The sequence below is a fragment of the Saccopteryx leptura genome, chromosome 5 (genome assembly GCF_036850995.1).
Source record: "Saccopteryx leptura isolate mSacLep1 chromosome 5, mSacLep1_pri_phased_curated, whole genome shotgun sequence".
In the NCBI taxonomy this organism is placed as follows: domain Eukaryota; kingdom Metazoa; phylum Chordata; class Mammalia; order Chiroptera; family Emballonuridae; genus Saccopteryx; species Saccopteryx leptura.
The window spans coordinates 28,318,737-28,331,772 of record NC_089507.1 but is presented as its reverse complement, the minus strand read 5'-3'; the positions used below and the strand labels follow the sequence as shown (position 1 = coordinate 28,331,772).

The 13,036-nt window shown below is 37.4% G+C and overlaps 1 protein-coding gene and 1 non-coding gene across 2 annotated transcripts in view; one reads left to right on the top strand and one right to left on the bottom strand.

The window, feature by feature from the left end:
* Window positions 1–11,930, bottom strand: part of KLB (klotho beta) — a 41,703-nt gene extending 29,773 nt beyond the window's left edge. The window contains exon 1 of the mRNA XM_066385361.1: window positions 11,101–11,930. Coding sequence (XP_066241458.1) covers window positions 11,101–11,925 — 825 coding nt within the window. The 5' untranslated portion in view covers window positions 11,926–11,930. The remainder of the gene's footprint in view (window positions 1–11,100) is intronic.
* On the top strand, window positions 9,139–9,269 carry LOC136407354 (small nucleolar RNA SNORA31). Its single transcript, XR_010751899.1, has one exon. It is a non-coding gene; the product is annotated as a small nucleolar RNA SNORA31 (small nucleolar RNA).
* Window positions 11,931–13,036: the final 1,106 nt, after the last annotated feature.

Here is a 13,036-nt window from a genome sequence, read left to right as displayed (position 1 = left end):
GAATTTATCAGCATTACTTTCTGTTCTGCTTAACTTTTTTTCCTTACAGAAATTATACACATCATCAAAAACAAGATTAGATTAATTCTTTTTAAGTTCCTTCAACCCACAGCTATTATTTTATCCTTTTCTTTACTCTTCATTCATTTACATTGATTATTTCCTTAAATTCAAGTCTACAAACACTTATTTAACAAATACAAGGCACTATGGTAGACGTTTAGAAAAAAGATGGAACAAAATAGCTCCTGCCTTATGACCTATTACCTCTAATAGGAGAGAGACATACAGAAATAAATAGAAGAAAAATAGTGTATATTTTGTTTCAATTAATCAGAAATGATAAACAAAACTATAATATGAGTCAAATTTTGTAAAAAAATTTATTTGACTCTGTGTGTTTATATATATGTATATATATATATATATACATAGAATAAGATTTTGACATTGAACAAGCTGCTCCGGCAGGGGTCCCCAAACTTTTTACACAGGAGGCCAGTTCACTGTCCCTCAGACCATTGGGGGGCCGCCACATACAGTGCTCCTCTCACTGACCACCAATGAAAGAGGTGCCCTTTCTGGAAGTGCAGTGGGGGGGCCGGATAAATGGCCTCAGGGGGCTGCATGCGGCTCATGGGCCATAGTTTGGGGACGCCTGGATCATTAAGGAGTAAGAAAGAGGAGACTTCATTTTTAACTTTATGTCTTTTTGTATTGTTTGAATGTTTTGTGGTAAAAGTGCATTATTTTTGTAATAAAAAAAAATCAGCCTTGGCCAGTTGGCTCAGTGTTAGAGCGATGGTCTGGTGTGTGGAAGTCCTGGGTTGATTCCCGGTGAGGGCACACAGGAGAAGCACCCATCCGCTTCTCTTCCCCGTACCTCTCCCCCCCGCCTCTCTCTCTTCCCTTCCCGCAGCCATGGCACTGTTGGAGCAAGTTGGTCACGGGCACTGAGGATGGCTCCATGGCCTTGACTCAGGGTCTGAGAAGAGGTTGGCTGCCTCACAACAGAGCAACTGCCCCAGATGGGCAGAGCATCTCCAGGTAGGGAGCTTGCCGAGTGGATCCTGGTTGGGGTGCATGCAAGAATCTGTCACTCTACCTCCCCGCTTCTCACTTAAGAAAAAAAAATTCAAGAGAATTGGTTGAAACAGAGCTTCTCTCAATGAATTTAGTTGCTCTATGCTTTCACCTTTCAGTTTCTCCAAAGTTCCCCAAATCTCAAATAATAAAAGCAGAAACTAAAAAAAATATTTTTTTGTTATTCTGGATTCCATTATAAATTAAAGCATATTTATTTATTCTATAACAATATGTTATATTTAAATGTAAAAGGGGTAAAACAATATTTAAAGGTAAAAGGGGGAAACATATAATGCCTATGTGATTAACATGAATGAAGAACTGATAACAGTTAGCCCCAGCCCTTTATTTAAGACTCAGTCACATAATCTCCAGTCCAGATTTGACACTATAAAGAACCAACCAATGGACTCCTCCAAACACCAAAAGATCCTGAATTTCCCCGACCTCAAGGCCCTGCCAAACATTTTCAGGTAGATCACCCAAGAACCACTTTAGTTACTTCTGTGATGCTCTCATTACTGGTTAGTAAATTAAATTATTCTGCTCTATTCTCACCATTGTTACAACATTTCAGCAACAGAATCCTTGTTAATGTCCAATAGTTGTAATTATACCTTTTTCTTTTTTTAAAGATTTTATCTGCTGATTTTAGAGAGAGGAAAGAGAGAGAGAAAAAGGAAAGCAGGGAGGAGCAGGAAGCATCAACTCATAGTTGCTGCTGTACGTGCCTTGACTGGTCATGCCTGAGGTTTTGAACTGGTGACCTCAGCAGGCCGCAGGTCAGGCCATATCCTTTTTATTTATTTATTTTTTGTATTTATTTATTTATTTATTTATTTATTTATTTATTTATTTTTTTGTATTTTTCTGAAGCTGGAAACCGGGAGGCAGTCAGACAGATTCCTGCATGCGCCCGACCGGGATCCACCCGGCACGCCCACCAGGGGGCGATGCTCTGCCCATCCGGGGCGTCGCTCTGTCGCAACCAGAGCCACTCTAGCGCCTGGGGCAGAGGCCAAGGAGCCATCCCCAGCGTCCGGGCCATCTTTTGCTCCAATGGAGCCTCGGCTGCGGGAGGGGAAGAGAGAGACAGAGAGGAAGGAGAGGGGGGTGGAGAAGCAGATGGGCGCCTCTCCTGTGTGCCCTGGCCGGGAATCGAACCCGGGACTTCCTCATGCCAGGCCGACGCTCTACCACTGAGCCAACCAGCCAGGGCCATCCTTTTTATTTTTAACGAAGACTTTTTTTTCTGATGTTGAGTTTTCTCTGTTAGTCTTTTAATGTGCAATTATTTTATACTATGAACTAAAGTTTCCCTCAGTTCATAGGTTCATCATATTAATACTGTTTCCATTAGTTAACAATATTTTCTGATCTCTAGTTTGGCCTAATTTTCTATGTATGAGAGTGTTCATATCAAATCAAGCTGTTTAAACATGATCACACTGTTATTCTCTGAGCATTTATAATTACATTTATTTAAACTCTTGTTAATCATTCACTGAAGTATAACTTTTTCTACTTAATGATTAGAAAAAGTAAATATTGCTCTCTTGAAGGTTTTAGATACCAATTATCATCTACAAATACTGGTAGTTTTTTTTTACATGATTCTTATAGCTAACAATGGTATTTTGGTTATAGTGACTGTCTTTGGCAATTTGTGTCTACAAACAGTTTTCATCTTTTATTCAAATTTGATTAATAATATCCATAAAAATACTAGTTTTAACTTGTTTGATTATTATTTTCTGTATTTTGTTAGAGTCAAATATCTGTTGAGTCACTAACTACAGAAGTGGCTGCCATGGATTTCAAGCTGTAAACTGCTCACTTTAAGAATTAAGACCAGGCCCAGGCTGGGTGGTTCAGGGGATAGAGCGTTGTCTTGGTGCGCAGAGGTCATGGTTTGTTTTTTTTAATCACTTTTTATTTATTTATTTATTTATTTATTTATTTTTAGATTTTATTTATTCATTTTAGAGAGAGGAGACAGAGAGAGAGAGAGAGAGAGAAAGAGTGAGAGACAGAGAGAGAAGGGAGGGAGGAGCAGAAAGCATCAACTCCCATATGTGCCTTGACCAGGGAAGCCTGGGGTTTCAAACCGGCGACCTCAGTGTTCCAGGTTGATTCTTTACTCACTGTGCCACCACAGGTCAGGCAAGGTCATGGGTTTGATGCCTGGTCAAGGCACATATGAGAAGCAACCAGTGAGTGCAGAACTACATGGAACATCTAAGTGGAACAATGAGTTGATGCTTCTCGCTCTCTCCCCCTTTTTCCCTCTTTTCCCCCCTTCATCTCTCTCAAATCAATGGAAAAATTAAGAAGAAAAAAGAATTAAGACCAATCTCTGTCCTTCTCCCCATTTCTGTGTTCTTTTTTGGCGAGTGGGGTGGGAGGAGAAAGTGGTGGAACGTAGCAGATACTAAGTTTTGGGTTTTTGTTTGTTTGTTTGTTTTGTTTTTGTATTTTTCTGAAGCTGGAAACGGGGAGACTCCCGCATGTGCCCGACTGGGATCCACCTGGCACGCCCACCAGGGGGCGATGCTCTGCCCATCCGGGGCGTCGCTCTGTTGCAACCAGAGCCACTCTAGCGCCTGGGGCAGAAGCTAAGGAGCCATCCCCAGTGCCCGGGCCATCTTTTGCTCCAATGGAGCCTCGGCTGCGGGAGGGGAAGAGAGAGACAGAGAGGAAGGAGAGGGGGAGGGGTGGAGAAGCAGATGGGCGCTTCTCCTGTGTGCCCTGGCCGGGAATGAACCCGGGACTTCCGCACGCCAGGCCGACGCTCTACCACTAAGCCAACCAGCCAAGGCCTGAGTTTTTTTTTTAACCTTATTTTCTCCATCCTTCATTGACAGAAAAGCTTGGCTAGCTTTTTAGCTACAAGATTTAGCAAAAATTAATTTTGGTATGTTATTGTCTTGTAACCCAACTTTAACAAGGGAGTTTATTATTATTATTATTATTATTTATTTTATGGAAAAAAAGGACATTTCAGATGACCTTTAAAGGTTTTACTTCTATCTAACCAAGACCAACTAAAAAAGGATTCTGCTAGTATTTCCATTTCAAAATATTATACTTAGTCACAAGATGTTGGTGGGGGGTTGGGCAGAAGAGGTTTAAAAATGACATTTAATCTATTTAAATGTGCCTGTGAAACACACAGTCCTCTTGTTCAAGAAAGCAGTTGCAGCAGCCTGCTGGCAAAGAAGGCTTAGCTGTTAATCATGTGAGTTGTGGCTTTTTCCAGCTGTTTTTGCAGTCTTCATACTAAATTTTGTTTAAGAATTTCAACAGAGCATTTAAGAAATGTATTACATAGAGGTGACTGTTTTATTTTAGGTGTAAAATATTCTCATTATTGTCCATTTCATTTTTTTTTTTACTTTTTTTGGTGGAAATTTTTACAATACACAAAAATCAAAAGAATAACATAGTGAACCTCATGAACACATCACTCAGCTTTAAGAGTTGTCAACATTCTGCAGCTTGTTCCAAGAGGGGCTTTTAATTGTAAAATTTTTCATAGAAGCAGGCATACCTAATTGATTTGCATGTTCTGAAAACACTATATGTTTATGCCAGAGTGTGTGTGTATCTGAAATCAACTTCCATTCCATTGAAATTTTAAAGCCTTTCTGGGATAAGACAGATCTACTTTAATAAGAAAATAATCAATTGGATTATTTATTGAATGTTTAACACATACCCAGCCTTCTATGAGCTTCTCTGAGGAATGATGCCAAGAAATGCTAATACAGCTTCCCAAAGAAGTGGAAAAATAGGGAAGAAATAAACATCCCAGGCTCAGGAACATGTTGGTAAGGCCTTGACCTAGATTAGTGTTTCCCAACATTTCTTGTCCTGTAAGCCTCTTTCACAGTATTAAACAATCTCTTGAACCCCTGAGGAATTTAAAAATTATTTCATCATTTATGAGTAGTATACAAAAAGTGTTTACATATATTTATTTATATGGTCTAGTATATTATTAACTATTATAAAGTTTATTTAAAATATTGAGAAAATAAATTATGACTATTTAAAATAACCATAATATACAAACATAAATATTGTCATTTTCCCATCTAATAAACACTATTACATTATTTAAATTATTTTAATTACATAAGAAAAACCATTTTATGACACATTTTAAAATGACATCTTGAAAAAAATAAAAAATAAAAAATAAAATGACATCCTGTGTTGGTTTTAGGACAAAATATATACTAAAAATGCAGAGTAAAATTTACTCATTCTGTGGTGTTTTCCAAGTCTGGTACACCTACCTTTTTTTATATGGGAGATAACATTAGGTGTGACAAAAATAAAAAATTTGCATTTTAAATGGTACATACATATTTTAAGGTACATACACTTTTTTTAAAAGTAAAAAAAAAACTAGTGTTTTATGTATAGTAGGATATACAGTTTCTTTCAAAATAAACATTTTATAGAGAAATGTTTTAATAAGTAATAGTACATGTGGTACTTGGATATGCAAACACACAAAAAAGCCACCAAAAAAGCCACCATGAAGTGGTGCACAAAAAACTAAACTTTGTGAAACACGATGTTGTGGCATCAAAAATGGTTAAAAATAGTCTTTATAACATTTTTCTTGAATTCTTAAATTTTGCTTTATAAAAAAAGTTCAAGCTTTCAAAAAGTAAGTTTAGTGTTTTGCTCATAAATAACTACACATGAAAGAGAAATGGTTTGAGGCAGCCCTTTCAAGTATTTCACAAATAACACAAAGCCAATAGGGACAGTATTTAATTCCAATATGTGAAAAGTCAAACTAGATATAATCATCAACATTATTTTCTCATTACTATTTCTTAAAACATTGTTTCTTCTCCAAATGCATCCTGATAATACTATAAACTAATTTTGAGTTTGTGTGCAACTTATAGACCTGGTGAAAACTTTCTGAGGCAGTTTTTGCAAATTTTCATTTTTTATGTCCTTCATACTGGTCATATTATACTATCCTTGCTCTTTATGTTTCATGCCTTTAACAACTTAGTGATTTTCAAGAGAGGGAAAGGAGAGGAATTTTGCCCTTCCCCTCAGGAACATTTGGCAATGTCTGGAGACATATTTGGTTGTCACAACCCTAGGGGCAAGGGTGCTACTGGAATCTAGCGGGTAGAGGCTGTTAAATATCCTACAATACACAAGATAGCCTATCATAACAAAGAATTACCTGGCTCAATGTATCAATAGTACCTGACCAGTGATAGCACAGTGGATAGAGCATTGACCTGGGATGCTGAGGTTCCAGGTTCAAAAACTCAACTGGCTTGAGCATGGGGTCACTGGTTTGAGTTTGGGATCATAGCCATGACCCCATGGTCACTAATCTGAGCCCCAAGGTGGCTGGCTTGAAGCCCAAGGTCTGTGGCTTGAGTCCAAAGGCAGCTTGCTTGAGTAAGGGGTCACTGACTTGGCTTGAGCCCCCCCCCCCCCCAGCCAAGGCATGTATGAGAAATAATCAATAAACAACTAAAATGACACAATGATGAGTTGTTGCTTCTCATCTCTCTATCTTCCCCTCTTTCTCTCTCTCTCAAAAAAAGTCAATAGTGTCTGGGCTGAGAAATCCTGGTACTATACAACAGTATATGTCTATGAAAGATAATACTTGAGAGCTGTGAAATGGTCAAGACTATCCTGGAAGCTGGCAGTATTTAGTGAAGTAATAAAATTAATGAGTTACCATCTCATGAGCAAACTTCCCAACTCATCTTTCCCAACCTCCATACATGTTTACTTAGAGGCTCTGGAATACTTTATTGTTAGTGGGGAAGAAATCTACAAATATAAATTATTATGCATATTTATTCTAAAATTAAAATGCAAACAGACACAATTACTGCCTTTATTAATGTGCAATATTGGGGCTTTGCTGATCTGAGAGATGAGAGCATAGGCCAAACAGTTCAAAAATTTAAAAACTGAACTTGGGAGAGAGAAGTCTTTTGTCTACAAAGAAGAATGATGCCACTCTATAAGAAGAAATGAACATGAAAGACCAAGAGAAAGGGCTTCTGAGAGTGTCCTGGTTACTGGGACCATTCATTCCTATGATTTGGTTACAGAGCCAGGAAATTGCTCATTTATGCTTAAGCTAACTTACATTAGGCTTCTGTCACTTGCAACAAAAAGAGTCCACATTTATAATACATTACTGGATTAATATAGGCAATTTTAGGAATTAGCAATAATGCAATGAAATATGAATTATGGACTTGAGATTGGGTCTTTAATTACAGGTTTAAGCCTGACCAGGTGATGGCACCATGGATAGAGTACAGGTTGAAACTCCAAGGTCGCTGGCTTGAGCGCAGGCTTACCAGTTTGAGCATGGGGTTGCTGGCTTGAGTGTGGGATCATAGACATGACCCCATGGTCACTGGCTTGAGCTCAAAGGTCACTGGCTTGAAGCCCAAAGTCGCTGGCATGATCCTAGGGTCTGGCTTGAGCAAGGGGTCACTCACTCAGCTGTAGCCCCCGGTCAAGGCACATATGAGAAAGCAATCAATGAACAAGCAATCAATGAAAAACTAAGATGTTGCAACGAAGAATTGATGCTTCTCATCTCTCTCCATTCCTGTCTCTCTGTCCCTATCTGTCCCTCTCTCTGACTCTCTCTGTCTCTGTCAAAAAAAAAAAAATTGCAGGTTTAAGATAGAAATCCTAAACCACTCATTCAACAAGCATGAATCTAATATTTTGTGCAAGGTGCTGGAAGTATTAAGACAAATAAGAAATAGTCTCTCCTTTCAAAGTCTAGTTGGGGAGACAGAAAAACATGAGATAGTATGAGACCCATGCATATCTTATTATGTGAGCCTTCAGGAGATAACGCTAAAGGATCAAGATTAACTTAGAGTTGTTGACTGCCTAACTTGGGATCTGAAGGATATTAGATCAGCAAAGCAGGGAGTAAGAAGGACGTTCTAGCTGGATAGAGCACCAGTGAAGGCTGAGTAGAGGGGAATAGTAAGGTGAAATCAAGACACTGCTCGTAGTGCATTCTAGTGGAGCACGGGGAGTAAGGGTTAGGCATTCGTGATGAGGATAACAGAGTAGCCAGGAAGGAGCCTGGAAGGAGGCCTGGTTTGTACCTTGAAAATCTTGATAAAAAATTGAGACTTTGTCCCAAAAGCTTTGAGGAGTCACTAATGGATTTTATGTGGGGGAGTGACACGATGCCTATTAGAATTATCATTCTGTAAAGTGAGGATAATCATAAATATCTGGCAATGTTGTTGCAAAAATTATAATCTTTAAAGCTATGATTACTGTGCTTAAAGATGGTCAAGTCAATCAATGCATGCTTTTTCTGTTTCAAATATTGTTAAGAACTCGTGTGGAGCATCGTTAGTTGGTGTGACTATGACAAATCTTTATTTGAGAGTTAGACTCACTTTACGGTAATCACTAGATATGAAATAAAGTGGAATCTAAATTTCATGTCAGCCTTGGGACTGGCTAGACAATTCAGATTTCCTCCAAACTAGGACATTTCAGACTGAGATGGAGTTTTCAAGATCATTCTGGAACTTAAAAGACTCCATAGCCACCATGCAACATTTTCAGTAGCTGAGTATCAGGGAATAAAGTGGTCTATAACATCCATGAATTTAGTTTTATACAAGGCTTAAAAAAACCCCACCTCAAACTCAATAAATATTCTTGGACTAAAAACTAACCCTAAAGAATGCCTCTTCTGAGTCACAAGGGGGCACAATAAGGAAGAAACATTTCATTGCAACACAGAATATCTAACTAATCTTTCTATGCTAAAGGAAAGGCAGGGAGGGCACAAGTGGGAAAAACAAGTTCACCTCGGGCTACCAAACCCCTGGCCGATTTCTCTCTGGTGCTATAAGTCACTGGGTTATGCAGTACATTCCGCTTTCTGACTGATTTCAAGGGACTCTTACACTCTTTATTGAGGTTAGTGATTTAGAAACTTTAAAGTGATGGAAGAAATTCGTTGGAAAACACAATAACTTAAAAAATGTAACCCTGCATCCACTGATTAGACCCTGAACAATCTAAAGTTGTTCTTTTGGTTCACACTAGGATGCAAAAGAGAAAAATCCCCACGCTTTCTGTCTGCCTTTGCGGCGGCCCGGACTGAACGGGGGGCTTCTCTTGCAGTAGAAGAAATGTAACCCCTCCGTTTAAAACAGTAACATTTATCTCAATCTCAGAATACTAATTTTGTGTTAAAGGTAGAGTTTATCTCAAATTAGAGGGAAATGAAAAATATCTAAAATATAGCACTTTATATGCTAAATTTGGAAGCAATCTCTACTTGTTAGTTACAACTTTTTCCTGTATATCAGAAATGGTTATGCATGATTTCCTTGAGGCTGGGATTGTCAGGTGGAGAAGGAGAGAGGAATGTAACTTTTTTCTTTATATTCCTTGGTGCAATCTCTGATGTTTCTCAATTTACACCAGCATATATTGTTTTAATAATTGCAAGAACTAGAAAAAAGAAATATTTTTCTAACATATGCATAAACTTTTTAGTTGGTGACTATACGTTTTCTCCCCTTTAAGGCCTTTTTTCCCCAATCACAGCATACCCACACATGAATATGTTCTGTATACCACTCTATTCAAATATATGGAGATGACCTTGAAATCATAATGCAGCCTGTTTACTGCAAGGGCAGATGTGACTGAATCATAGTACAATGCACATGCATAATAATCCAGAAAATCCACAAAGAAAAGGAGGGTTAGTAGATATTTTTTATGTGTAAATTTAGAGATGGAGTAATTTTAACTTCAATTATTAAAAAGCAGATTACTTCTCCTACCCCACTAATGGAGGTTCCCCCCCCCCCCTATTTTCAAAATGTAACAGTTATCCAGAGTAATCTGTTTTCCCCAAGTAAGCTAGTTGACCAAAAAGTTAAACACCTGATTTTAGATATTAGCCTCAGTTTGAGGCAAAATCTCTTGAAAATTTCCAAAAGGTTGCTCCTTTGAAAACATTCTGATAAAGACATTTGGTGTTTAATGATGTTGTCATTTATAAATCCCATGTTCACAACAGCTGCATTTTACTCTGTAATCTTCAGCAAGTTCTTCAATCTCATTCAACTTCAGTTTTCTCATCTTTAAAATGGGGATAATAACAGGACCTAGTTCATAAGGTTATCATAAAGATTAAATGTGATAATGCATGTAAAATGCTTAGTCTGCAGCACATAGTAAACACTCAATGAATATTAACTTATTTTGCTAATAGTTTCACTATTATTTAATAATGCTAACAGTTCCTAGCAGAAAGTCTAGCTTTGGAACTATAGGGCTTTAAAACACTTAGAAGAAGAAGAAAAAAAAAACACTTAGAAGAGCATATTATTCCCAGTTTTGTTATAACTAGTTTAATGTGAATCCCAAGGACAATTAATCTCATTTTTTCTGCTATGGAACACAAATAAAACCAAATGTAAATTACATTTATTTCCATTCCTGCATTTAATATGTATCAGCTAGCTAACATTTATTTAGCTTACTATAGCTAAGTACCACTAAGAATAGCAATAGTAGCAACAAATATGTATTTGGAATGGTCTTGCCTTAACATAATTCTAAAATGGTTGCATGTTGTCAGAAAAGAATTTCCAATAATTAAATTTGTTAAAGTACTGGTTTGCCACAGAATGAAAGGAAATTCATATTCTCATGCTCTGATGCATAACTGTAGACTTAAAAATAGTTAAATAATTTTTAAAAGTGCACTTTGAAGGAAGTAATTGAATTAATACATTGACAATAGCTTAGATAAATAAAATATACACTACTTTAAATATGAAATTTGAGGATAGAACTGGTGACTTAGACTAAAATTAGTTGAGTTGATTTAGACAAAGAGAATTATTTAAACAGAAGGTACACTTCTTAGGGTTCCTTTTTAATTCCTGCCTTATATTCTAAGGCAATAACATGAAGCCAGCTGTACAGTACCTTGATCAGGTTGTGTCCCACAGTGTAGACAGCTGCTAAGTTTCCTTTCTCTCCAGGGGCGTGCATACCTGTCTCGTACCCATGCCAAGCAACTAGATATGGATTGTGAATTGTAATCCAGTATTTGACACGATCCCCAAATGTCTGGAAGCAGTATGTGGCATAGTCATTGAAGATATCTATCATAATTTCATTTTTCCAACCCCCATATTTTTCTTGTAGTGCCAGAGGCAAGTCCCAATGGTATAAAGTAACTATAGGTTCAATGTTTCTGAGTACTAGAGCGTCCAGAAGAGTATTATAGTACTGGAGACCCTTTGCGTTGGCAACTGCTACTATTCCATCGGGGAAGAGCCTCGGCCAGGAAATTGAAAATTGATAAAAAGAAACCCCTATAAAATCCAGAGCCGACAAGTCTTTTTCCAGAAAAATGTAACTGTCACTGGAACTATTCATGCTGTTGACACTTTTAAGGTGTGTATGGGTGAAATGATCCCATATAGAGGGACCTTTCCCATCTGTCTTCCAATTCCCTTCCACTTGAAATGCTCCAGTCCCAATGCCCCAGAAAAAGTTTTTAGGAAAAGTGTCGTAGAGAAACAGCTGACTTTCATTTACCGGGCTAAAAGTAGGATTTTTAGACCATATAGCTCTTCCGTCTCCAGAGAATCCAGTAACAGTTCGTAGCAGAATCAAAGTTGACAGGATGACAGAGCTTTGCAGTCCCCGGTTGGACATTGTTTTCCTGTAGCGTGTGTTGCTCTCATCAGTCCTGAAGAAAAGCCATTCATTCCCTGGAGATCCTGCCGCACAGCCTGGCTTCATTTGCCACCAACTGCTGGACTGTCTTATCAACGCTTCAGTAAAAGCCTGTGATTGTAAAGCTCTGTCAATGATTAGCTTGAAGTGTGAGACTTAGGATGGGTCATGGAAAAGCAACGTAATTAGAGGGAGGTGGCTCCACCAGCCACCAACACATTTCATTCTCTTATAATGGGAAAGAATAGATGAAAACGAATCAGTGACACTAGTTAAAATATGTAACTAAAACACACATAAACAATGACTAAGAATGCCATACTTTTCTCTGTAGCCTTTCATGTTGTCTCAAATCTTTTTTGAATGTTTTGAATATTTTTGCCTACAGTCTATGCGTTTTTAAAATTTTTTCTAATTTTTGAGTGATCATTTTATTTTTTCACATTCCAGGGAAAACAATCTTACATGCACATAAATAGCAGTCCTATATGCCAATAATAAAGAATTAGAAAGCAGAAGATATTACACTTCCCTAAAAATTATAACACATCTGAGAATATTCTTATTAAATGTTAACCTCATTTAAGAAAATTACAAAAATGTATTGGTAAATTGGAAAGGAGATGACAAAATAGCACTTTTGGGGGGCAAACGGTATCAAATTCAATTTACAAATTTAATGCACTTTTAGCCAAAATCCTCTGATCCAAAATTTTAATTGAACAAAATTATTGTGAAAGTTCACTTGAAGAATAGGCAATAATTACAAAAAAAATCTGAAAAATAAAATAGTGAAAGCATAGACTAATTGCAGATGTGAAAATATTTTTTAAAAACCCCCACAATTTAAACAGCATGGTCCTGGAAAAGAGTAAATAGAAAGAGATATTGTATAGAATCTACAACCTTCAAATAACTGAAAAAATCCAATGTTTTAAATACCTGAAATATCACATACTAATGAGGGGCAGAGTGGTTAATAATTTGGCTTCTGGAGTTAGACTGCTGAAGTTTAAATATAGCTGTGCGGCTAGAACAACATTATTTAACTTTTCTGCACCTCTATTTCTCTTATGTAAGAAAAGGCGTAATAATAGTATCTAGTGCATGGATTATTGTGAGGATTAATTAAATGTACAGCAATTAGAATGGAGATGGGCACATAGTAAGTGCTCAA